Consider the following 23,818-nt stretch of genomic DNA (forward strand, 5'->3'; position numbering starts at 1 on the left):
TTGTTGGTTTTTGTTTTTTGCCCTTTATCATCGTTCCTCTTCACCGCTGTTTTTCTTTCCCTCTTTCTTTCTCCCTTTTCTTTTCCCCAGTCATGTCTGTCCCGTGTGTAGCAAGTGAAAATAAAATAAAATAAACAATAAAAGCAAAGGTGATTAAAATACACCAATACGGCAAGGCCGGGATGGTCCATTTGGTAAAGTAAATGTATTGGGTATCTTTTTTGGCCTTTAGACAATAATTCTGATGGCAAAAGAACCAAACAGGACAGGCGAAAAAAAAGGAAAAAAAGAAAAGAAAAGAGTGATTGTTTACATCTTTCCTTTTCTTCCCTTGTTTTTCCTTGGTTTTGTTTAAATACATGGTACCTGCAAAAGCATTTTGTGTTGTGTGTATTTATTTATTACTGAGCATCAGCTCCAGCAGCAGTTCTTAAATCTTCAGATTAATAATAGCCCAATATTCTGCTTAATACGTAATGTGTATCAATTCATTAGCGATTCATCAGTGTTACAGGTCACTGACAGATGTGACTGGACACAAGTCACATCTGACTGAGGCCAAATGTCCTCTGATATAACTGCAGTCAAATCAGATCTGGTATTTGTAAGAGCGCCAGCTGTTGGTCAGAAAGTGACATTACAGGTAACAGTCAATATACAGGACATTTAAGGTAGAAAATGCACAAACACACAGATCAAACTGATTGATCAGCCATCAGAGGAGTCAGATCAATGGAGCTGCTTCTGTTCCTGATGTCCCCTGTTTGATCCTGGACCTGAACTCTCCCTGCAGAGGAGACACAAGACAGTCAGACACACACACAGTAAGACACACACACACACACACACACACACACACACACACACACACACACACACACACACACACACACACACACACAAACCTTTGACTCTGAGCAGCACTCTTTTGTATCTCTTGATCTCCCCGTAGACTCTACAGCTGTACCTCCCACTGTCTCTCTCTGTGGGCTGTTTCAGGGTCAGACTGAGGTCTCCAGGCTTCAGCAGAGATCTTCTCTTCATCTTTGTTCGGTCTCTGTAAAGCTGGTGCTGTTCTCCAGGCTGATCAGAGCCGTTCTTATACACGTGGACCTTCCTGTCATCATTGTTCCACCACACCACCTTAGCATCTGCAGGCAGGTCTTTTGTGGTTTTGAAAGGTAGCTCTACAGACTCCGCCCCCTCCTCCACCTCCACCTGACAGACTGAGAGGACAACAAATTTCATAAACAGTCTAAAGCACAAAATAAGATTTGTGTTCATGAAGATCTCATCATCTCTTCTTCTTCTGCAGCTCACACCCAGCAGCAGCACTGACCTCTGACTTTCAGCTCCACTTGTTTCATCAGGATTTTTTCCCCCTCTCTGTTGCAGACGGTGCAGGTGTAGATGTCTGCGTCCCAGTCTGTGGGGTATTTCAGGGTCAGACTGAGGTCTCTAGTTTTCAGCAGGTCTTTATTCATCTGTGTTCGGTCTCTGTAATGGTTGTCCTGATCTTCAAGCTGGCCAGATCCGTTCTCATACACGTGGACCTTCCTGTTGAATCTGGTCATCCACTTCACTTTAGCATCTTTAGGCAGGTTTATAGTAGTTTTGCAGGGCAGCAGGACAGATGCCTCCCCTGAATCCACCTCCACCTGGGGGACTGAGAGGAGTCAAAACACAACATGAGCTGTGCAGCAGAAGCAGCTCTGAACATGTTTTGTCTGAATGGAGAAAATGGCATCTTTTCAATGAAATCAAGTTTGACTGGTTCCAGTCTGAAACATGTTCAACTGAACAGAAACGGTGTCTTATTTGGTTTCTGTCTAATCAGCAGCAGAGCTCTGTCTTAAAGAACTCTGCTGTTTTATTTCAGAGTCAAAGACTTTTTTGCCATCTTGTTACCTGAGAGCTGTCCTATCAAGCAAGTTTGATTTATTCAGACTAAAAAAATATTGAAATAAAATAAAAATGTTTCAAAATAAAAGCAAAACTGAATTTTAAATGTCAGCAACATCTAAATGAACATGATTCTCTGCATGCCAGATACATTATGTCATAAAGACGTCTGTTCTGTGACATGAACGAGTTTTTCTTTCAGAAACAGCTCAGCTGAGAGAAATACAGACTAGTCAGTACAATTCATTAATAAAGACATCTGTTTCAGCAAATTCATTACTCGTTTTCAGGTGATCTGTTCTATTAGTGATTCCATTAATGTAAGAACATCTGCTTCACCTCTTGTTGGAGACAGAGTCAAAGCAAAGAAAGGCAATTTGATGGCAGCACTGTCATGGGCCTGTCATGGGACATGAGTATCAGGCCCACTCCAATATATTATTAGTCATTATTATACTGCTGCATGGGCTGGGCTGTAGTTACATCGTAAGGTTTTAAAAACCGAGCTTTAAAATGAACAGTGGTAATAAAAACCGAGAGAGGCCGACTGTGATCACCGACTTTTTAAGAGGCTTGTTCAAATTACATGAAAAAAGACAACTGTCATGGGTCTGTAGTTCTGTCCACGGTTTTAGGGAACATATTTCGTTTTAAAGTAAGTTACAGGGCTTTTCCTGCCTTTCTGAGGGACTTGCATATGCAATATGATGATATGCATATCAGCATAATTATGGATTATTATGATATTAAAAAAGACACACTGTATGTTAAAGAAAACACATTAAGAAACAGATTATATTAGTGTTTGTTTTATGTGTATAGATTTTTAAAAATTATTATTTATGATATAACACGGTCTATAAATGCTTCGTAAGAATAGTTCTATAACATTGTCTATCATTACTTTGTTATGGATTAGGTGCAAGATTTGTGAAGTGTGGATAATTAAATAATAGATTAATGCAATAGCAAACTGTGCCTTGTTGTCAGATGGACATCGAGTGGAGAGTGATAGATGAGATGAGGAGATGAAAGAGTAAGAGAGGCAAACTGAGTCACAGGGAGAGCCGAGTTTATTTTGTTTCCTTATGGTTCCAAGCACCTTCACCAATCTTTGCATTTAATGTCTACAGTCTCGGATCAGCACAGCCCTGCCCTCCAGCACTATCACAGCAGGAGCAGCAGAAACCCCACAAGAGCAACATTGTACCCATCAGGTAAACATGGAATATGTTTGCTTTGCCTTGTCCCCACCTGATGACAGTGATATAGTATGATGTGATTCCATATTAGATTGTTGATGAATGCGGGTTGTTGTTATTCGGCCTTTTCTCTGTGCCCCTTTTGAACTTTGAGCACCCGCCCATCTAAAAATCTCTGCACAGCCTTGTCCCTGTTTATGTGTATAGGTGTTTGGACATGAGTGTGTGTATCCGGAAGAAAGAATTACAAGAATCATCAGGCTGAGGAGAGTTCCTGCTCTGAAGCCAGCTGATTGCCTTCATCAGTTGCCTCTCTACTTAAGCGAGTGGCTGAGCTTCAGTCGGTGCTGGATCATTGAGTTCACAATGGGTTTGTTAGTGAGAACTTTGTGTGTGTGTTGCTTGGCAGTTTAATTCATGTGTTTTCTCACTAGGTATTGGGAACTGAGAGAAGCCACTGTACAGATTTGGAGTTGGGGTTGTCACGATTCACGCCACAGACGTGAGCACTGTGTGGGATTCGGGGAGAAACAAGGTAAAAACTATGTTTTGTGCTTTCTTTGTGCCTTTCTGTCCTGCTTTTTAGGACTCTATTTTCTGTCTCCTCAGTTTTCATGTCTAGAGTTCAGTTGGTGTGTTTCCTGTTTTACTTTGGTCTTTGTCTCATGTCAGTGTGTCTAGTCTAGTGTGTCAAAACCTTTGACCTGTATAAGCAGCACTGACCTCTGACATGGAGGTGCACATTTTTCCTTGTCAGTATGTTTCCTTTCCTGCTGTAGATGGTACAGGTGTAGGTGAAGTTGTCGTCATCCGTGGGATATGTCAGGGTCAGACTGAGGTCTCCAGGTTTCAGCAGAGATGTGCTCTTCATCTCTGTTCGGTTTCTGTAAAACCGGTGCTGTTTTTCAGGCTGGTCAGAGCCGTTCTGATACACATGGACCTTCCTGTTGTTTCTGTCCCTCCACTCCACTTTAGTGTGTTTTAGGAATTTAAATATAGTTTTGCAGGGCAGCTTGACAGACGCCACCCCTGAATCCACCTCCACTTGGTAATCTGAGAGGACAACAAAGCACAACACGATGACATCAGCAGCAGCTGTGATGGTCACATGACCTCCCTGCGCCCTCCTTGCCTTCTAGTCTCAATCAGATTGTGTCTCAGTTTGTTTCTGACTCGTTCTTTGATCTCACGATCTCATGTGTCTGGTCTGAACACAGTCAAGAGGCCACCAGAGGCCACCTGTTAACCACTGGTATTATGGGTAGTGTAGTAGGAAAGACTCTTACCTGACATGTAATAGTGACGTAAATAATATAAAAGACCTCCAAAAATCACAAAGACAAACAGGAGAACCAGAAGATCTTTGACCCAGGATGGAAATGGTTCTGTGGGGAAACATAAAACAAAATGACTTCTAATCTCTGACCTGTGTCTACAGTATTGACCTTTGACCTTTATCTCCAGCACTGACTTTTGACCTGCAGCATGACTTTTTTTCTCAGGATGTCTTTGTCCCTGTAGATGGTGCAGATGTATCGTCCCGTGTCTTTCACTTTGGGGTGTTTCAGGGTCAGACTGAGGTCTCCAGTTCTCAGCAGGTCTTCACTCATCTTCGTTCGGTCTCTGTAAACTTCGTCCTGAGTCATAAGGTCATCATTTCTGTTAGAATACTCATGGACTGTGATGAGTCCGAGGTCAGAGCGAGTCCACTCCACTGTGGTGTCCTCAGGCAGGTCAGGTGTTGTGTTGCAGGGCAGGATGACAGACTCTGACCCTTCCCTCACCTTCACCTCCACCTGCTGGTCTGAGAAGACAAGAAACCAAAGTGTCAACCATAGAAGTGGCAGCAAAAGGCCTCTAAAAGTTTTGTGTTGGGCCATGCATAAAATTTTAATGTGTTTAATGTATGTACAGATGTGTGTGTGCTGAACCTCCCGGAGGTAAACATAAACACATCTGCACATGCACAGAACGAATTTCTTCTGCTTTGCTTCTCTTGTTTTGCTGTTTTCACTGAGGTCAAGTCTACAAACGTTCCTGCTGGGCTCATCAAGACCTTCAGAAACCGTTTAAGAAATACTTTGCTTTCATTTAACCTCTGACCTTTCTCTGTAGTACTGAATACGACATGTAATCACAGCAGGTGTTAGAATTTGATGCTGACCTTTGACCAGCAGCTGAATGTCTCTGAGTTTTCGTTCTTTCCCTCCAGCACTGATGGAGCAGGTGTAGTTGCCGCTGTCAGTCTTTGTGGGTTTCCTCAGAGTGAGGCTGAAGTCTTTAATGATCAAAGCGTAACGATTCATTGATGTGCGTCTGCTGTAACGCTGGTTTTGTCCTGTAAGATCGTCTCCTTCTTCTCGTTGTTGGTGTACAGATTTGGGATCAAGGTCACTGCGAGTCCACATCACTGTTGGATTGTCCTCAGGTATAGAACCTGAGTACAGACATGATAGTAGGACAGACCTTTCCCCCTCATTCACCTCCACCACCACCACAGCCAGAGCATGCTGGGAAACTGGAAGGACAGAAACACAAACACAAATCAAATGAATGTTGTGGGTTTGACCCAGAGTTAAAAGATGCAATACAACCAACATTATCGTCATCCATCCTATTCCACTTATCCTAGTCAGGGTCACGGGGGGGAGGGGTTACACCCTGGACAGATCACCAGCTTGTCCCAGGGCTAACCATTCACATGTTCACACCAATGAATTACAAATTAACCTAATACCATGAACTGCATTTCTTTGGACATTGGAGGAAGCCAGAGTACCTATAGGGAACCGACGTAAACATGAGGAGAACATGCAAACTCCACACAAAAAGACCCCAGAGAAGCAGTGGAGTTGGACTCAGGACCTTTGTGCTCAGAGGCAACAGTGCTAACCACCAGAACACCATGTAGCCCAAGAACGCATAACAGCTTCAGTTACACAGCATTCTTTTCCCAATTCAAAAAAACTATTGATACAATGTCAGTAACACAGAAACTGGAGAATTATAACAAATCTCACAGGCCATAATTTCCATCTTGTGTGACAAGACAGATGACCAGTCACACTCCTTCAGGACAGTCACAGTTTTTCACTCCAACAGTCCACAAATGCTCCAAAACATGTTACAAAGGCAACATGACATATTTACTTATTAATTCACAAGGAGGAATCTTGTTGCTATTAGGAATCTATATTCCATACAGAAATATTTTTATCTTCTATCTTTTAGTGTAGAGCATATCTAAAAACCATAGAGGCTCTCACTGTTTGGAGGTGATGGAGCTTCACTGTTTTCCAGAGAACTTTGCACATTCAAGCAACCAAAGGACTTGACATGGATTATGAAGTAGTATAACAGGAACGACTATCGGACCATGTGTTTTCCAGCTGCCTGTGACAAACAGCCAGATGAACTAATCCAGTGTTTGACAGAAACTGTCATGCTTTCCCATGTCTCCCTGGCGTTCACCTCTGAGATCGCACTGTTGTTGTTGTTTCTCTCTTCTTTCTCTCTCCCTCACTCTTCTCTGCAGGGGTTGAACTTGTTGTGGGTTCCACCCTCAGGCCTGTGCCCTGAAAATAATTACTCACCTGCTGCTCATTATCTTGTCACTCGAGCCTCTGCTCAAGGTGACAGCTCAGTGTTTCTGACTGCTGGATCGTTGAACGACACTAGTCAGTGTAGCCCCGGCTATTTCCTGTAAATTCTCGTCTCTAGTCTTTTCCTGACTTGTAGTCATGTTTTCTTTTATATAGATCTTCCTGGACCTGTCCGTGTTTTCATCCCTGGAGTGTGATCATAAGCGTGTGTGGTTTTTCCCTCCCTTGTCCCTGAATTACCTGGAGCTCCTTTTCACTTGTACCTTGTATATAGCTCCTGATGATATTGTTTGTTTTTAGTTTCAGCACAGTCCTGCTCTTGCGTCCGCTCGTTCGTTGTGACAGACTGATTCAGTCAAGTCATGAACTTTGACGCAACTCACTGGGCTCTCATGTCTCAAGACCTGCTGCACTTCAACACATTCATTTTAGAGCGAGATAAGAGAAAAGCTGATGATGAGAGCAAAGAGAGGAAGGTGTACTTACCGTGCAGGAGGATCACAAAAACCACAAACATCTTCATGTTCCTGTCAAACTCAGAGACTCTTTAAAAGCCCTTCAGGACATCAGCTCACAGCAGCTTCACTTTCCTCTGCTGATCATCTACTGACACTCTCACACTACTTCACTGTCACAGCTCAGAGTTCAGCTTCACACTTTGTTAAAGCACATCTGTGGAATGAAGTCCGACCGGCCACAGATCACTTTTGAGGGAAGAGGAGGACGTCGGCTTTCCTCCTAGTTTCACGCCTGAGCGCTCCCGTTGGGGGGGACTGCTTCAGCCTCAGCCCAACACGCACAAAGCTCCACCTTCAGTCCTAACACTGAAACATCGACTGTAGCTACAATGATGCAGATGTGTTTCCATTCAGATCATGGACATAAAGCAGCTCCAGGATGAACAGTGTGAAAGAACTTTTCCAGGCATGAAGCTCAGCCAATCACAGGAGAGGGCATGATCAGCTGACAGATCTGCAGGGATTTGAAGGTTCTTTGTGTGGATGATAGAAAGTGGATCAACAGGTGTAAAACTATGAGGAAACACAACAGTCTCCCCTTTTCTTAGGAGTCAGTTTTGGCAGCCTGACATGATGTCTGGCTGCACACATATTTGAAATGTAAAACAAAAACAGCTGAAAACTGAACAGTAAAACCTTTCAATATGTGACAGGCTTTTTTTGTTTATTTTAATCAGTGATTTCTACTGGCACCTGTTACGGATTCAAATATTGGGGATGTATACAAGAGGAAAAACCACAATAACAACACTGGTCCGGCCGGGTTGAGTCAAACGATGATTTTAATGATCACACGCGTGGGAGATGGACACCGTACGCAGACAGCATCAGATCTCAAAATGGTGGAGCATTGCTCAAACTCTTTGTGAAATGCACTATACACAGGTACACACACACACAGGTCTTTATCACCAGGTTCCACATTTATTTACAGTTTTCCCAGGTTATGACTGAACACAGTCTGACAGCTGTCGGTCCCAGCTGATTTCCTCCCCTCCGCTCCTCTCCGTCTCACTATAAAAAGGGAAGGAAACCATTATCAGTCCAAATCGCCATCAGCTGTTCACACTGGCATCTCCAGCACCGCCCCGTTGAGCCCACTGCACCACTCCTCCCCTGCAGCCGCGCCCGGGACCACACCTCCGCCACACACCCCCACCGCCCGACTGAGGCCGGGGAGCCGTCCGGCCGAACCTACTCCCCCCCCCCCCGCGAGCGAGACAGGAAATCGGCCACCGCCATCTGCGCCCCTGGCCTATGGACCACCTTGAACTTAAAGGGCTGTAAAGCCAGATACTACCGGGTGATCCGGGCGTTGGCATCCTTCATGCGGTGGAGCCACTGCAGCGGGGCGTGGTCCGAGCAGAGGGTGAATGAGCGCCCCAGGAGGTAATAGCGAAGGGAGTCGACCGCCCAGCGGATAGCCAAGCACTCCTTCTCCACAGTGCTGTACCGTCTTTCACACTCCGCCAGCTTCCGGCTGATGTAAAGAACGGGACGGTCGTCCCCCCTTACCTGCTGGGACAAAACGGCCCCCAGCCCTCTGTTCGAGGCGTCAGTCTGCAGAACAAAAGGGAGGGAAAAGTTAGGAGTGTGAAGCAGCGGCTCCCCACAGAGAGACTTTTTCACCTGCACAAACGCCGCCTGGCACGGCCCCGTCCACTGAACCAGATCTGGAGCACCCTTTCGGGTGAGATCGGTCAAGGGGCTGGTCAGCTGCGCAAACCCTGGCACGAAACGCTGATAGTAAGCTGCCAGCCCCAGAAACCGTCTCACCTCCTTTTTAGTCCTGGGGCGCAGGCAGGATGCGATAGCCGCCGTCTTTTCCACCTGTGGACGCACCTGCCCGCCCCCCAAGTGGTACCCCAGATACTGTACCTCCCTCCGTCCAACCGCACACTTCTTCGGGTTGGCTGTGAGCCCCGCCCTCCTCAGGGACTCCAGTACCGCGACCACCCGCTGCACATGCTCCGCCCAGGTGTCGCTGTGGATGATCACGTCATCCAGGTAGGCAGCAGCATATGCAGCGTGCGGACGCAGCACCCGGTCCATGAGGCACTGAAAGGTGGCAGGGGCTCCGAACAAGCCGAACGGAAGCGTAACGAATTGGTACAACCCGTACGGAGTGGAGAAGGCCGTTTTCTCCCTGGACTCGGCAGACAAGGGAATCTGCCAGTAGCCCTTGGTCAAATCCAGGGTCGTGAAAAAACGGGCCGTGCCCAGCCGATCCAGGAGCTCGTCGACCCGGGGCATGGGATAAGCATCAAAACGTGACACTTCATTCACCTTGCGATAGTCGACACAGAACCGTATAGACCCATCCTTCTTCACCACAAGAACGATGGGGCTACACCAGGCGCTGTGCAACTCTTCTATCACTCCCATTTTCAGCATTTCAGCCAATTCCCTCTGCACGATTTGCAGTTTATGCTCAGGAATCCTGTAGGGCCGTGAACGCACCGTCACGCCAGGCTGCGTTACAAAATGATGCTCAATGAGAGACGTGCGGCCGGGCAGGGGGGAGAACACATCTGCAAAACGCTGTTGTAACGCGACAACGTCCGCTCTCTGGGCCTGTGTGAGATGGTCATCACAAGGGAGGGAGGCGGGGATGATGGAATTTGGCACCTCCGGCCCCAACTCATCTCTCTCCTTAACCAGGCTTACCAGAGAAGCGGTTTCAACCTCTCTCCACTCTTTAAGGAGATTGAGGTGATAAATCTGCGTGGCCCCTCCCCTGTCCGACCGAGCGACCTCATAGTCAACGTCCCAGACTCACCGTGTGACCACAAAGGGTCCTTGCCACTTGGCGAGCAACTTCGAGCTGGAAGAAGGGAGTAATACAAGCACTTTGTCTCCCGGTGAAAATTGCCTGAGTCTAGCCCCTCTGTCATACAGGCGTTGCTGACGCTGCTGAGCCTGGAGCAAATTCTCCCGTGACAACCTCCCCAAAGTGTGGAGTTTCGCTCTCAGGTCCAACACGTACTGAATCTCATTTTTGGCGGGGCTCAGACCGTCCTCCCAGCTTTCTTTAATCAGGTCGAGCACCCCACGCGGCTTCCTGCCGAACAGCAATTCAAAGGGAGAAAATCCCGTGGAGGCCTGGGGCACCTCCCGCACTGCAAATAACAGAGGGTCTAGCCAGCGATCCCAATTGCGTTCATCCTCGTTAATGAACTTACGAATCATGGACTTTAAAGTCTTATTCAGCCGCTCCACCAGCCCATCCGTCTGGGGGTGGTAGACGCAGGTCCGAATAGATTTAATGCCCAGTAATTCGTACAGTTCCCGCAGTGTACGAGACATAAACGACGTGCCCTGGTCAGTCAGTATCTCTTTCGGGATTCCGACTCGGGAGATGACCTGAAACAGTGCCTGCGCCACACTCTTTGCAGAGATGGTGCGCAGCGGGACTGCTTCCGGGTACCGCGTTGCATAATCCACCAGTATTAATACAAAGCGGTAGCCGCGTGCACTCCGATGAAACGGCCCGATGAGGTCCATGCCAATGCGCTCAAACGGGACCTCCATGAGTTGGAGCGGGCGCAAAGGCGCTTTTGGTATGGCCGGCTGATTAACAAGTTGGCAGTCCGGGCAGGATGCGCACCAGCGGCGCACATCCGCTCGGATGCCCGGCCAATAAAATCGGGCCGTTATTCGCTCCAGAGTTTTTTCGTATCCCATATGCCCTGCCATGGGGTTATAATGAGCCGCCTGGAAAATCGTTTCCCAGCGGCCCTGCGGCACCAACAACTGGGTGTGTGTCTCCTCCGTACGAGTGTCACGACTCACTCGATATAACCTATGCTTTGATAAAATGAAGCGCGGGTAGGTCCGCACGGCTTCAGGGCGCACCACGTGACCATCAATCTCAATCACCTGGTCAAAGGCTGAGCGTAGGGTGTCATCACGAGACTGCTCCAGTGGGAAATCACCCGTGGGGGAAACTTCCAGAGCCGGCGGGGCTTCCCATGAAGGACCCGCCGTCTCCCCCTCCCCGGAGTCAGTGTCGGACGACCCCGCGTCACCGCTGAGCGCCGCGCAGACACTACATGCTACTAACGGTCGTGATCGCATCCCCACATACTGTCCCAACAGATGATGAAACCCCGGCCAATTCGTGCCCAGAATTAGGGGATGCGACAGGTGCGGGCTAACCGCAGCCGTTACTCTATGCGTTTTGCCCTTATACTTTAATAACAGCGGCACTATGGGATACCTGTGAACATCACCATGAACACACTTCACCTCCACCCATTCCGCCTCCAGCAATGCCCCGGGGCGAACCACCAAAGCATGGCGTATACCCCTTCGAGTCCTTACCGGAATGCTGTATGTCCCTCCTGGACCGGGAGAGGGTGCTGGGGCACTGGCAACGCGGAACACCTGCCCCACTTCCATCAGAGGACAGTCCCTCCTCAGGTGTCCCGGTTGCCCGCACTTCCAGCACTCCTGCCCCGGCGTCTGTGCTGTTCTCCGTGGCTCAGGGGCGGCACTGCTCATGTCTGATCCCTGGGAAGGCACAAACGCAGCAAAAGGATTAGTGGGGCTCAGCGCCGGCGCCCGCTCTGCCTGCCCTGGCGCAGGTACCCGGCGCCTCGGTGCTGGCACTGGGGCTTGTTTGCTCGGCCTCCGGCCGCTGTCCCCGGGCTCCCCCGCTCTAGCGGCAAGGTGGTCCTCCGCCAACGTCTCTGCGGGCAGCCCCTCCACGAACTGCTCCAGCACCACCTTGTCCACCAGCAGCGTCTCGCCCTCTGACGATCCCGGCTGCAGCCAGCGCACCGCCGCGTCACGCAGCTTCCGGGCCCAAGCAAACGGCCGATCCGCCGCGGCTAGCCGACAGGCCCGGAACCGCCGGCGATGATCTTCAGCGGTGAGCCCCATCCTGTCCACCACCGCCCAGCTCACGTCCTGGAAGCTGCTCCTCGAGGTCGGCGGCAGACTCAGGGCCGCCGTCTGAGCCTCCACCGACAGCAGAGGAAGCAAACGCGGAGCCCACTCCACCTGCGGCCACTGGCAGGCCTCCGCCGTGGCATGAAAAGTCTCCAGGAAAACCTGGGGGTCGTCCCCGTCCCCCATCCGGGGCATCGCCACCGACAGCGGCGGGGGCTTCGGCGGAGCAGCGGCCCCAACCAGCCGCTCCAGAACCAGCGTCTGCCAGTCCGTCTGCTCCTGCAGCGCAGCCAGGTGAGCCCGCTGGGCCGCCGCCTGGTCCTGGCTCATCTTTGCCATCTCCACCAGCATCTGCGCCAGAAACTGCAAAGGCTGGGCGGGCGGCGCAGCCTGTGGGTCGGACAACCCCACGCCGGCCGGACACTGGGTTTCGGCACCACTTGTGAAATGCACTATACACAGGTACACACACACACAGGTCTTTATCACCAGGTTATGTAACAGTTATCACCTTCTTCTAATTCAGGAGAATAATGCAAACTAGAACTACATAATGATTCACAGTCTTTAATTAAGGGTCTAACATGGCATATGGTAATATTATAACCCCACACACCATAACACACCTCTGAGTCAGTCAGTCTGCCCCAGGGCAGCTGTGGCTACAACTGTAACTTGCCTCCACCAGTGTGTGAATGTGAGAGTGAATGAATAATGGAATTGTACAGCGCTTTGAGGTTCTCGAAAAGCGCTATATAAATGCAATCCATTATTATTATTATTATTATTATTATTATTATTATTATTATTATTATTATTATTATTATAAGTCAGCCACAATAATCTATGGAAATTAAGGACTCAATATTTCAATCTAACCCTTGGCTATAGTTTGTTTTGTTCCCAGGCAGTGGTGGTTTTTTGATAGGGGCGACATGGGCCGTTGCCCAGGGCGGCGTTGCTTTGGGGTGTGTGTGTGTGTGTGTGGGGGGGGGGGTATTATGAGCAAAAAAGGTGTTGCCCTTCAGGACATCAGCTCACAGCAGCTTCACTCTCCTCTGCTGATCATCTACTGACACTCTCACACTGCTCACACTGTCACAGCTCAGAGTTCAGCTTCACACTTTGTTAAAGCACATCTGTGGAATGAAGTCCGACCGGCCACAGATCACTTTTGAGGGAAGAGGAGGACGTCGGCTTTCCTCCTAGTTTCACGCCTGAGTATTGTTAGAACAATATACTTTTCATGTGTGATATATCCCGGTATTACGTGATATAGCTCTATTTTTCTTTTGCCTGGGTGGCAGCTCTACACTTCCGTATCCGAGGCTTTTCAATGTGGCCTCACAAAATTATCACGACTACAGCAACCATGAAAAGAGTTGGATGGACATTGCTGCTCAATCACAGCTGCCTGGTCAATGTTTTTCATTAGTAATTTAGCAAAGTTGATGGTGGTGTGTGTCTGTGTGAGTGAAAGACAGAGAGAGGGAGAGCAAGGGACAGATTTTGTATGATAAGCTTCATGTTATGGATGCACAGTCTGAGCACTCAGGTCGCATCAGAGCATCAGGCCGTATAGTGTGAGACCCTGCATCGTGACCTATGAACTTCTAACCCCTGAGATTCAATGGGAAGCGGATTTATCAGTTAACTTAGACCAAAACTTCTGGTCTCAGATTTGCTTAAAAACCTTTCATTTAATTAGAAATCCCAGTCTGCAATTAATTCAATACAGGTTATCGGATGTTCAAGATGGGTTATACGTCTACCAACAACTGCCCACACTGTCAAACCAAAGCGCACTGAGCGCTGTCGATCCTACGTGCTGCACAATAATATTCAATATTTAGTATTTACTGTTATATTCACATAGATAATCGCGATGATGTTGTTTATTATATTGGTCTCTTTTTTTGCTTGTTTTCTCTTTTTTCTTTCTCAACAGGTGATCCAGGTGGTTGATATATGCATTTTTTGTCTGTTTTGTTGGTTTTTGTTTTTTGCCCTTTATCATCGTTCCTCTTCACCGCTGTTTTTCTTTCCTTCTTTCTTTCTCCCTTTTCTTTTCCCCAGTCATGTCTGTCCCGTGTGTAGCAAGTGAAAATAAAATAAAATAAACAATAAAAGCAAAGGTGAATCAATAGACCAATACGGCAAGGCTGGGATGGTCCATTTGGTAAAGTAAATGCATTGGGCATCTTTTTTGGCCTTTAGACAATAATTCTGATGGCAAAAGAACCAAACAGGACAGGCGAAAAAAAAGAAAAGAAAAGAGTGATTGTTTACATTTTTCCTTTTCTTCCCTTGTTTTTCCTTGGTTTTGTTTAAATACATGGTACCTGCAAAAGCATTTTGTGTTGTGTGTATTTATTTATTACTGAGCATCAGCTCCAGCAGCAGTTCTTAAATCTTCAGATTAATAATAGCCCAATATTCTGCTTAATACGTAATGTGTATCAATTCATTAGCGATTCATCAGTGTTACAGGTCACTGACAGATGTGACTGGACACAAGTCACATCTGACTGAGGCCAAATGTCCTCTGATATAACTGCAGTCAAATCAGATCTGGTATTTGTAAGAGCGCCAGCTGTTGGTCAGAAAGTGACATTACAGGTAACAGTCAATATACAGGACATTTAAGGTAGAAAATGCACAAACACACAGATCAAACTGATTGATCAGCCATCAGAGGAGTCAGATCAATGGAGCTGCTTCTGTTCCTGATGTCCCCTGTTTGATCCTGGACCTGAACTCTCCCTGCAGAGGAGACACAAGACAGTCACACACACAGTAAGACACACACACACACACACACACACACACACACACACTCACACTCACACACACACACACACACACACACACACACACACAAACCTTTGACTCTGAGCAGCACTCTTTTGTATCTCTTGATCTCCCCGTAGACTCTACAGCTGTACCTCCCACTGTCTCTCTCTGTGGGCTGTTTCAGGGTCAGACTGAGGTCTCCAGGCTTCAGCAGAGATCTTCTCTTCATCTTTGTTCGGTCTCTGTAAAGCTGGTGCTGTTCTCCAGGCTGATCAGAGCCGTTCTTATACACGTGGACCTTCCTGTCATCATTGTTCCACCACACCACCTTAGCATCTGCAGGCAGCTCTTTTGTGGTTTTGAAAGGTAGCTCTACAGACTCCGCCCCCTCCTCCACCTCCACCTGACAGACTGAGAGGACAACAAATTTCATAAACAGTCTAAAGCACAAAATAAGATTTGTGTTCATGAAGATCTCATCATCTCTTCTTCTTCTGCAGCTCACACCCAGCAGCAGCACTGACCTCTGACTTTCAGCTCCACTTGTTTCATCAGGATTTTTCCCCCCTCTCTGTTGCAGACGGTGCAGGTGTAGATGTCTGCGTCCCAGTCTGTGGGGTATTTCAGGGTCAGACTGAGGTCTCTAGTTTTCAGCAGGTCTTTATTCATCTGTGTTCTGTCTCTGTAATGGTTGTCCTGATCTTCAAGCTGGCCAGATCCGTTCTCATACACGTGGACCTTCCTGTTGAATCTGGTCATCCACTTCACTTTAGCATCTTTAGGCAGGTTTATAGTAGTTTTGCACGGCAGCAGGACAGATGCCTCCCCTGAATCCACCTCCACCTGGGGGACTGAGAGGAGTCAAAACACAACATGAGCTGTGCAGCAGAAGCAGCTCTGAACATGTTTTGTCTGAATGGAGAAAATGGCATCTTTTCAATGAAATCAAGTTTGACTGGTTCCAGTCTGAAACATGTTCAACTGAACAGAAACGGTGTCTTATTTGGTTTCTGTCTAATCAGCAGCAGAGCTCTGTCTTAAAGAACTCTGCTGTTTTATTTCAGAGTCAAAGACTTTTTTGCCATCTTGTTACCTGAGAGCTGTCCTATCAAGCAAGTTTGATTTATTCAGACTAAAAAAATATTGAAATAAAATAAAAATGTTTCAAAATAAAAGCAAAACTGAATTTTAAATGTCAGCAACATCTAAATGAACATGATTCTCTGCATGCCAGATACATTATGTCATAAAGACGCCTGTTCTGTGACATGAACGAGTTCTTCTTTCAGAAACAGCTCAGCTGAGAGAAATACAGACTAATCAGTACAATTCATTAATAAAGACATCTGTTTCAGCAAATTCATTACTCGTTTTCAGGTGATCTGTTCTATTAGTGATTCCATTAATGTAAGAACATCTGCTTCACCTCTTGTTGGAGACAGAGTCAAAGCAAAGAAAGGCAATTTGATGGCAGCACTGTCATGGGCCTGTCCTGGGACATGAGTATCAGGCCCACTCCAATATATTATTAGTCATTATTATACTGCTGCATGGGCTGGGCTGTAGTTACATCGTAAGGTTTTAAAAACCGAGCTTTAAAATGAACAGTGGTAATAAAAACCGAGAGAGGCCGACTGTGATCACCGACTTTTTAAGAGGCTTGTTCAAATTACATGAAAAAAGACAACTGTCATGGGTCTGTAGTTCTGTCCACGGTTTTAGGGAACATATTTCGTTTTAAAGTAAGTTACAGGGCTTTTCCTGCCTTTCTGAGGGACTTGCATATGCAATATGATGATATGCATATCAGCATAATTATGTATTATTATGATATTAAAAAAGACACACTGTATGTTAAAGAAAACACATTAAGAAACAGATTATATTAGTGTTTGTTTTATGTGTATAGATTTTTAAAAATTATTATTTATGATATAACACGGTCTATAAATGCTTCGTAAGAATAGTTCTAGAACATTGTCTATCATTACTTTGTTATGGATTAGGTGCAAGATTTGTGAAGTGTGGATAATTAAATAATAGATTAATGCAATAGCAAACTGTGCCTTGTTGTCAGATGGACATCGAGTGGAGAGTGATAGATGAGATGAGGAGATGAAAGAGTAAGAGAGGCAAACTGAGTCACAGGCAGAGCCGAGTTTATTTTGTTTCCTTATGCTTCCAAGCACCTTCACCAATCTTTGCATTTAATGTCTACAGTCTCGGATCAGCACAGCCCTGCCCTCCAGCACTATCACAGCAGGAGCAGCAGAAACCCCACAAGAGCAACATTGTACCCATCAGGTAAACATGGAATATGTTTGCTTTGCCTTGTCCCCACCTGATGACAGTGATATAGTATGATGTGATTCCATATTAGATTGTTGATGAATGCGGGTTGTTGTTATTCGGCCTTTTCTCTGTGCCCCTTTTGAACTTTGAGCACCCGCCCATCTAAAAATCTCTGCACAGCCTTGTCCCTGTTTATGTGTATAGGTGTTTGGACATGAGTGTGTGTATCCGGAAGAAAGAATTACAAGAATCATCAGGCTGAGGAGAGTTCCTGCTCTGAAGCCAGCTGATTGCCTTCATCAGTTGCCTCTCTACTTAAGCGAGTGGCTGAGCTTCAGTCGGTGCTGGATCATTGAGTTCACAATGGGTTTGTTAGTGAGAACTTTGTGTGTGTGTTGCTTGGCAGTTTAATTCATGTGTTTTCTCACTAGGTATTGGGAACTGAGAGAAGCCACTGTACAGATTTGGAGTTGGGGTTTTCACAATTCACGCCACAGACGTGAGCACTGTGTGGGATTCGGGGAGAAACAAGGTAAAAACTATGTTTTGTGCTTTCTTTGTGCCTTTCTGTCCTGCTTTTTAGGACTCTATTTTCTGTCTCCTCAGTTTTCATGTCTAGAGTTCAGTTGGTGTGTTTCCTGTTTTACTTTGGTCTTTGTCTCATGTCAGTGTGTCTAGTCTAGTGTGTCAAAACCTTTGACCTGTATAAGCAGCACTGACCTCTGACATGGAGGTGCACATTTTTCCTTGTCAGTATGTTTCCTTTCCTGCTGTAGATGGTACAGGTGTAGGTGAAGTTGTCGTCATCCGTGGGATATGTCAGGGTCAGACTGAGGTCTCCAGGTTTCAGCAGAGATGTGCTCTTCATCTCTGTTCGGTTTCTGTAAAACCGGTGCTGTTTTTCAGGCTGGTCAGAGCCGTTCTGATACACATGGACCTTCCTGTTGTTTCTGTCCCTCCACTCCACTTTAGTGTGTTTTAGGAATTTAAATATAGTTTTGCAGGGCAGCTTGACAGACGCCACCCCTGAATCCACCTCCACTTGGTAATCTGAGAGGACAACAAAGCACAACACGATGACATCAGCAGCAGCTGTGATGGTCACATGACCTCCCTGCGCCCTCCTTGCCTTCTAGTCTCAATCAGATTGTGTCTCAGTTTGTTCCTGACTCGTTCTTTGATCTCACGATCTCATGTGTCTGGTCTGAACACAGTCAAGAGGCCACCAGAGGCCACCTGTTAACCACTGGTATTATGGGTAGTGTAGTAGGAAAGACTCTTACCTGACATGTAATAGTGACGTAAATAATATAAAAGACCTCCAAAAATCACAAAGACAAACAGGAGAACCAGAAGATCTTTGACCCAGGATGGAAATGGTTCTGTGGGGAAACATAAAACAAAATGACTTCTAATCTCTAAGCTGTGTCTACAGTATTGACCTTTGACCTTTTTCTCCAGCACTGACTTTTGACCTGCAGCATGACTTTTTTTCTCAGGATGTCTTTGTCCCTGTAGATGGTGCAGATGTATCGTCCCGTGTCTTTCACTTTGGGGTGTTTCAGGGTCAGACTGAGGTCCCCAGTTCTCAGCAGGTCTTCACTCATCATCGTTCGGTCTCTGTAAACTTCGTCCTGAGTCATAAGGTCATCATTTCTGTTAGAATACTCATGGACTGTGATGAGTCCGAGGTCAGAGCGAGTCCACTCCACTGTGGTGTCCTCAGGCAGGTCAGGTGTTGTGTTGCAGGGCAGGATGACAGACTCTGACCCTTCCCTCACCTTCACCTCCACCTGCTGGTCTGAGAAGACAAGAAACCAAAGTGTCAACCATAGAAGTGGCAGCAAAAGGCCTCTAAAAGTTTTGTGTTGGGCCATGCATAAAATTTTAATGTGTTTAATGTATGTACAGATGTGTGTGTGCTGAACCTCCCGGAGGTAAACATAAACACATCTGCACATGCACAGAACGAATTTCTTCTGCTTTGCTTCTCTTGTTTTGCTGTTTTCACTGAGGTCAAGTCTACAAACGTTCCTGCTGGGCTCATCAAGACCTTCAGAAACCGTTTAAGAAATACTTTGCTTTCATTTAACCTCTGACCTTTCTCTGTAGTACTGAATACGACATGTAATCACAGCAGGTGTTAGAATTTGATGCTGACCTTTGACCAGCAGCTGAATGTCTCTGAGTTTTCGTTCTTTCCCTCCAGCACTGATGGAGCAGGTGTAGTTGCCGCTGTCAGTCTTTGTGGGTTTCCTCAGAGTGAGGCTGAAGTCTTTAATGATCAAAGCGTAACGATTCATTGATGTGCGTCTGCTGTAACGCTGGTTTTGTCCTGTAAGATCGTCTCCTTCTTCTCGTTGTTGGTGTACAGATTTGGGATCAAGGTCACTGCGAGTCCACATCACTGTTGGATTGTCCTCAGGTATAGAACCTGAGTACAGACATGATAGTAGGACAGACCTTTCCCCCTCATTCACCTCCACCACCACCACAGCCAGAGCATGCTGGGAAACTGGAAGGACAGAAACACAAACACAAATCAAATGAATGTTGTGGGTTTGACCCAGAGTTAAAAGATGCAATACAACCAACATTATCGTCATCCATCCTATTCCACTTATCCTAGTCAGGGTCACGGGGGGGAGGGGTTACACCCTGGACAGATCACCAGCTTGTCCCAGGGCTAACCATTCACATGTTCACACCAATGAATTACAAATTAACCTAATACCATGAACTGCATTTCTTTGGACATTGGAGGAAGCCAGAGTACCTATAGGGAACCGACGTAAACATGAGGAGAACATGCAAACTCCACACAAAAAGACCCCAGAGAAGCAGTGGAGTTGGACTCAGGACCTTTGTGCTCAGAGGCAACAGTGCTAACCACCAGAACACCATGTAGCCCAAGAACGCATAACAGCTTCAGTTACACAGCATTCTTTTCCCAATTCAAAAAAACTATTGATACAATGTCAGTAACACAGAAACTGGAGAATTATAACAAATCTCACAGGCCATAATTTCCATCTTGTGTGACAAGACAGATGACCAGTCACACTCCTTCAGGACAGTCACAGTTTTTCACTCCAACAGTCCACAAATGCTCCAAAACATGTTACAAAGGCAACATGACATATTTACTTATTAATTCACAAGGAGGAATCTTGTTGCTATTAGGAATCTATATTCCATACAGAAATATTTTTATCTTCTATCTTTTAGTGTAGAGCATATCTAAAAACCATAGAGGCTCTCACTGTTTGGAGGTGATGGAGCTTCACTGTTTTCCAGAGAACTTTGCACATTCAAGCAACCAAAGGACTTGACATGGATTATGAAGTAGTATAACAGGAACGACTATCGGACCATGTGTTTTCCAGCTGCCTGTGACAAACAGCCAGATAAACTAATCCAGTGTTTGACAGAAACTGTCATGCTTTCCCGTGTCTCCCTGGCGTTCACCTCTGAGATCGCACTGTTGTTGTTGTTTCTCTCTTCTTTCTCTCTCCCTCACTCTTCTCTGCAGGGGTTGAACTTGTTGTGGGTTCCACCCTCAGGCCTGTGCCCTGAAAATAATTACTCACCTGCTGCTCATTATCTTGTCACTCGAGCCTCTGCTCAAGGTGACAGCTCAGTGTTTCTGACTGCTGGATCGTTGAACGACACTAGTCAGTGTAGCCCCGGCTATTTCCTGTAAATTCTCGTCTCTAGTCTTTTCCTGACTTGTAGTCATGTTTTCTTTTATATAGATCTTCCTGGACCTGTCCGTGTTTTCATCCCTGGAGTGTGATCATAAGCGTGTGTGGTTTTTCCCTCCCTTGTCCCTGAATTACCTGGAGCTCCTTTTCACTTGTACCTTGTATATAGCTCCTGATGATATTGTTTGTTTTTAGTTTCAGCACAGTCCTGCTCTTGCGTCCGCTCGTTCGTTGTGACAGACTGATTCAGTCAAGTCATGAACTTTGACGCAACTCACTGGGCTCTCATGTCTCAAGACCTGCTGCACTTCAACACATTCATTTTAGAGCGAGATAAGAGAAAAGCTGATGATGAGAGCAAAGAGAGGAAGGTGTACTTACCGTGCAGGAGGATCACAAAAACCACAAACATCTTCATGTTCCTGTCAAACTCAGAGACTCTTTAAAAGCCCTTCAGGACATCAGCTCACAGCAGCTTCACTTTCCTCTGCTGATCATCTACTGACACTCTCACACTACTTCACTGTCACAGCTCAGAGTTCAGCTTCACACTTTGTTAAAGCACATCTGTGGAATGAAGTCCGACCGGCCACAGATCACTTTTGAGGGAAGAGGAGGACGTCGGCTTTCCTCCTAGTTTCACGCCTGAGCGCTCCCGTTGGGGGGGACTGCTTCAGCCTCAGCCCAACACGCACAAAGCTCCACCTTCAGTCCTAACACTGAAACATCGACTGTAGCTACAATGATGCAGATGTGTTTCCATTCAGATCATGGACATAAAGCAGCTCCAGGATGAACAGTGTGAAAGAACTTTTCCAGGCATGAAGCTCAGCCAATCACAGGAGAGGGCATGATCAGCTGACAGATCTGCAGGGATTTGAAGGTTCTTTGTGTGGATGATAGAAAGTGGATCAACAGGTGTAAAACTATGAGGAAACACAACAGTCTCCCCTTTTCTTAGGAGTCAGTTTTGGCAGCCTGACATGATGTCTGGCTGCACACATATTTGAAATGTAAAACAAAAACAGCTGAAAACTGAACAGTAAAACCTTTCAATATGTGACAGGCTTTTTTTGTTTATTTTAATCAGTGATTTCTACTGGCACCTGTTACGGATTCAAATATTGGGGATGTATACAAGAGGAAAAACCACAATAACAACACTGGTCCGGCCGGGTTGAGTCAAACGATGATTTTAATGATCACACGCGTGGGAGATGGACACCGTACGCAGACAGCATCAGATCTCAAAATGGTGGAGCATTGCTCAAACTCTTTGTGAAATGCACTATACACAGGTACACACACACACAGGTCTTTATCACCAGGTTCCACATTTATTTACAGTTTTCCCAGGTTATGACTGAACACAGTCTGACAGCTGTCGGTCCCAGCTGATTTCCTCCCCTCCGCTCCTCTCCGTCTCACTATAAAAAGGGAAGGAAACCATTATCAGTCCAAATCGCCATCAGCTGTTCACACTGGCATCTCCAGCACCGCCCCGTTGAGCCCACTGCACCACTCCTCCCCTGCAGCCGCGCCCGGGACCACACCTCCGCCACACACCCCCACCGCCCGACTGAGGCCGGGGAGCCGTCCGGCCGAACCTACTCCCCCCCCCCCCCCCGCGAGCGAGACAGGAAATCGGCCACCGCCATCTGCGCCCCTGGCCTATGGACCACCTTGAACTTAAAGGGCTGTAAAGCCAGATACTACCGGGTGATCCGGGCGTTGGCATCCTTCATGCGGTGGAGCCACTGCAGCGGGGCGTGGTCCGAGCAGAGGGTGAATGAGCGCCCCAGGAGGTAATAGCGAAGGGAGTCGACCGCCCAGCGGATAGCCAAGCACTCCTTCTCCACAGTGCTGTACCGTCTTTCACACTCCGCCAGCTTCCGGCTGATGTAAAGAACGGGACGGTCGTCCCCCCTTACCTGCTGGGACAAAACGGCCCCCAGCCCTCTGTTCGAGGCATCAGTCTGCAGAACAAAAGGGAGGGAAAAGTTAGGAGTGTGAAGCAGCGGCTCCCCACAGAGAGACTTTTTCACCTGCACAAACGCCGCCTGGCACGGCCCCGTCCACTGAACCAGATCTGGAGCACCCTTTCGGGTGAGATCGGTCAAGGGGCTGGTCAGCTGCGCAAACCCTGGCACGAAACGCTGATAGTAAGCTGCCAGCCCCAGAAACCGTCTCACCTCCTTTTTAGTCCTGGGGCGCAGGCAGGATGCGATAGCCGCCGTCTTTTCCACCTGTGGACGCACCTGCCCGCCCCCCAAGTGGTACCCCAGATACTGTACCTCCCTCCGTCCAACCGCACACTTCTTCGGGTTGGCTGTGAGCCCCGCCCTCCTCAGGGACTCCAGTACCGCGACCACCCGCTGCACATGCTCCGCCCAGGTGTCGCTGTGGATGATCACGTCATCCAGGTAGGCAGCAGCATATGCAGCGTGCGGACGCAGCACCCGGTCCATGAGGCACTGAAAGGTGGCAGGGGCTCCGAACAAGCCGAACGGAAGCGTAACGAATTGGTACAACCCGTACGGAGTGGAGAAGGCCGTTTTCTCCCTGGACTCGGCAGACAAGGGAATCTGCCAGTAGCCCTTGGTCAAATCCAGGGTCGTGAAAAAACGGGCCGTGCCCAGCCGATCCAGGAGCTCGTCGACCCGGGGCATGGGATAAGCATCAAAACGTGACACTTCATTCACCTTGCGATAGTCGACACAGAACCGTATAGACCCATCCTTCTTCACCACAAGAACGATGGGGCTACACCAGGCGCTGTGCAACTCTTCTATCACTCCCATTTTCAGCATTTCAGCCAATTCCCTCTGCACGATTTGCAGTTTATGCTCAGGAATCCTGTAGGGCCGTGAACGCACCGTCACGCCAGGCTGCGTTACAAAATGATGCTCAAT

At 47.2% G+C, this 23,818-nt stretch overlaps 2 protein-coding genes across 2 annotated transcripts; both read right to left on the reverse strand.

Annotated features, from left to right (window-relative positions):
- Window positions 1-832: 832 nt before the first annotated feature.
- Window positions 833-4,456, reverse strand: LOC309703650 (uncharacterized protein). Its single transcript, XM_082528584.1, has 3 exons — window positions 4,391-4,456; window positions 3,828-4,157; window positions 833-1,666 (listed from the first exon to the last, which is right to left on the reverse strand). Exons 1-3 carry the CDS (start codon window positions 4,395-4,397, stop codon window positions 1,317-1,319), a joined length of 687 nt encoding a protein of 228 aa, XP_082384710.1. The 5' UTR covers window positions 4,398-4,456; the 3' UTR covers window positions 833-1,316.
- On the reverse strand, window positions 4,449-7,321 carry LOC309703196 (uncharacterized protein; the record flags this gene model as incomplete). The annotated part of the gene is made up of 4 exons (XM_082527908.1): window positions 7,193-7,321; window positions 5,269-5,622; window positions 4,576-4,908; window positions 4,449-4,489 (listed from the first exon to the last, which is right to left on the reverse strand). Coding segments are annotated over exons 1-4 (765 nt in total), but the record flags the coding sequence as incomplete, so codon positions are not given.
- Between the last annotated feature and the right edge of the window lie 16,497 nt (window positions 7,322-23,818).

The sequence above is a fragment of the Aulonocara stuartgranti genome (genome assembly GCF_965226115.1).
Source record: "Aulonocara stuartgranti genome assembly, chromosome: 3".
Taxonomy (NCBI): Eukaryota; Metazoa; Chordata; class Actinopteri; order Cichliformes; family Cichlidae; genus Aulonocara; species Aulonocara stuartgranti.

Bases quoted from the DNA above. Each gene is read 5' to 3' on its own strand.
- LOC309703650 (XM_082528584.1), bottom strand. The intron at 1,667-3,827 runs GTCAGTGCTGCT...GACTCCTCTCAG, and splicing joins TGTGCACCTCCATGTCAGAG to TCCCCCAGGTGGAGGTGGAT.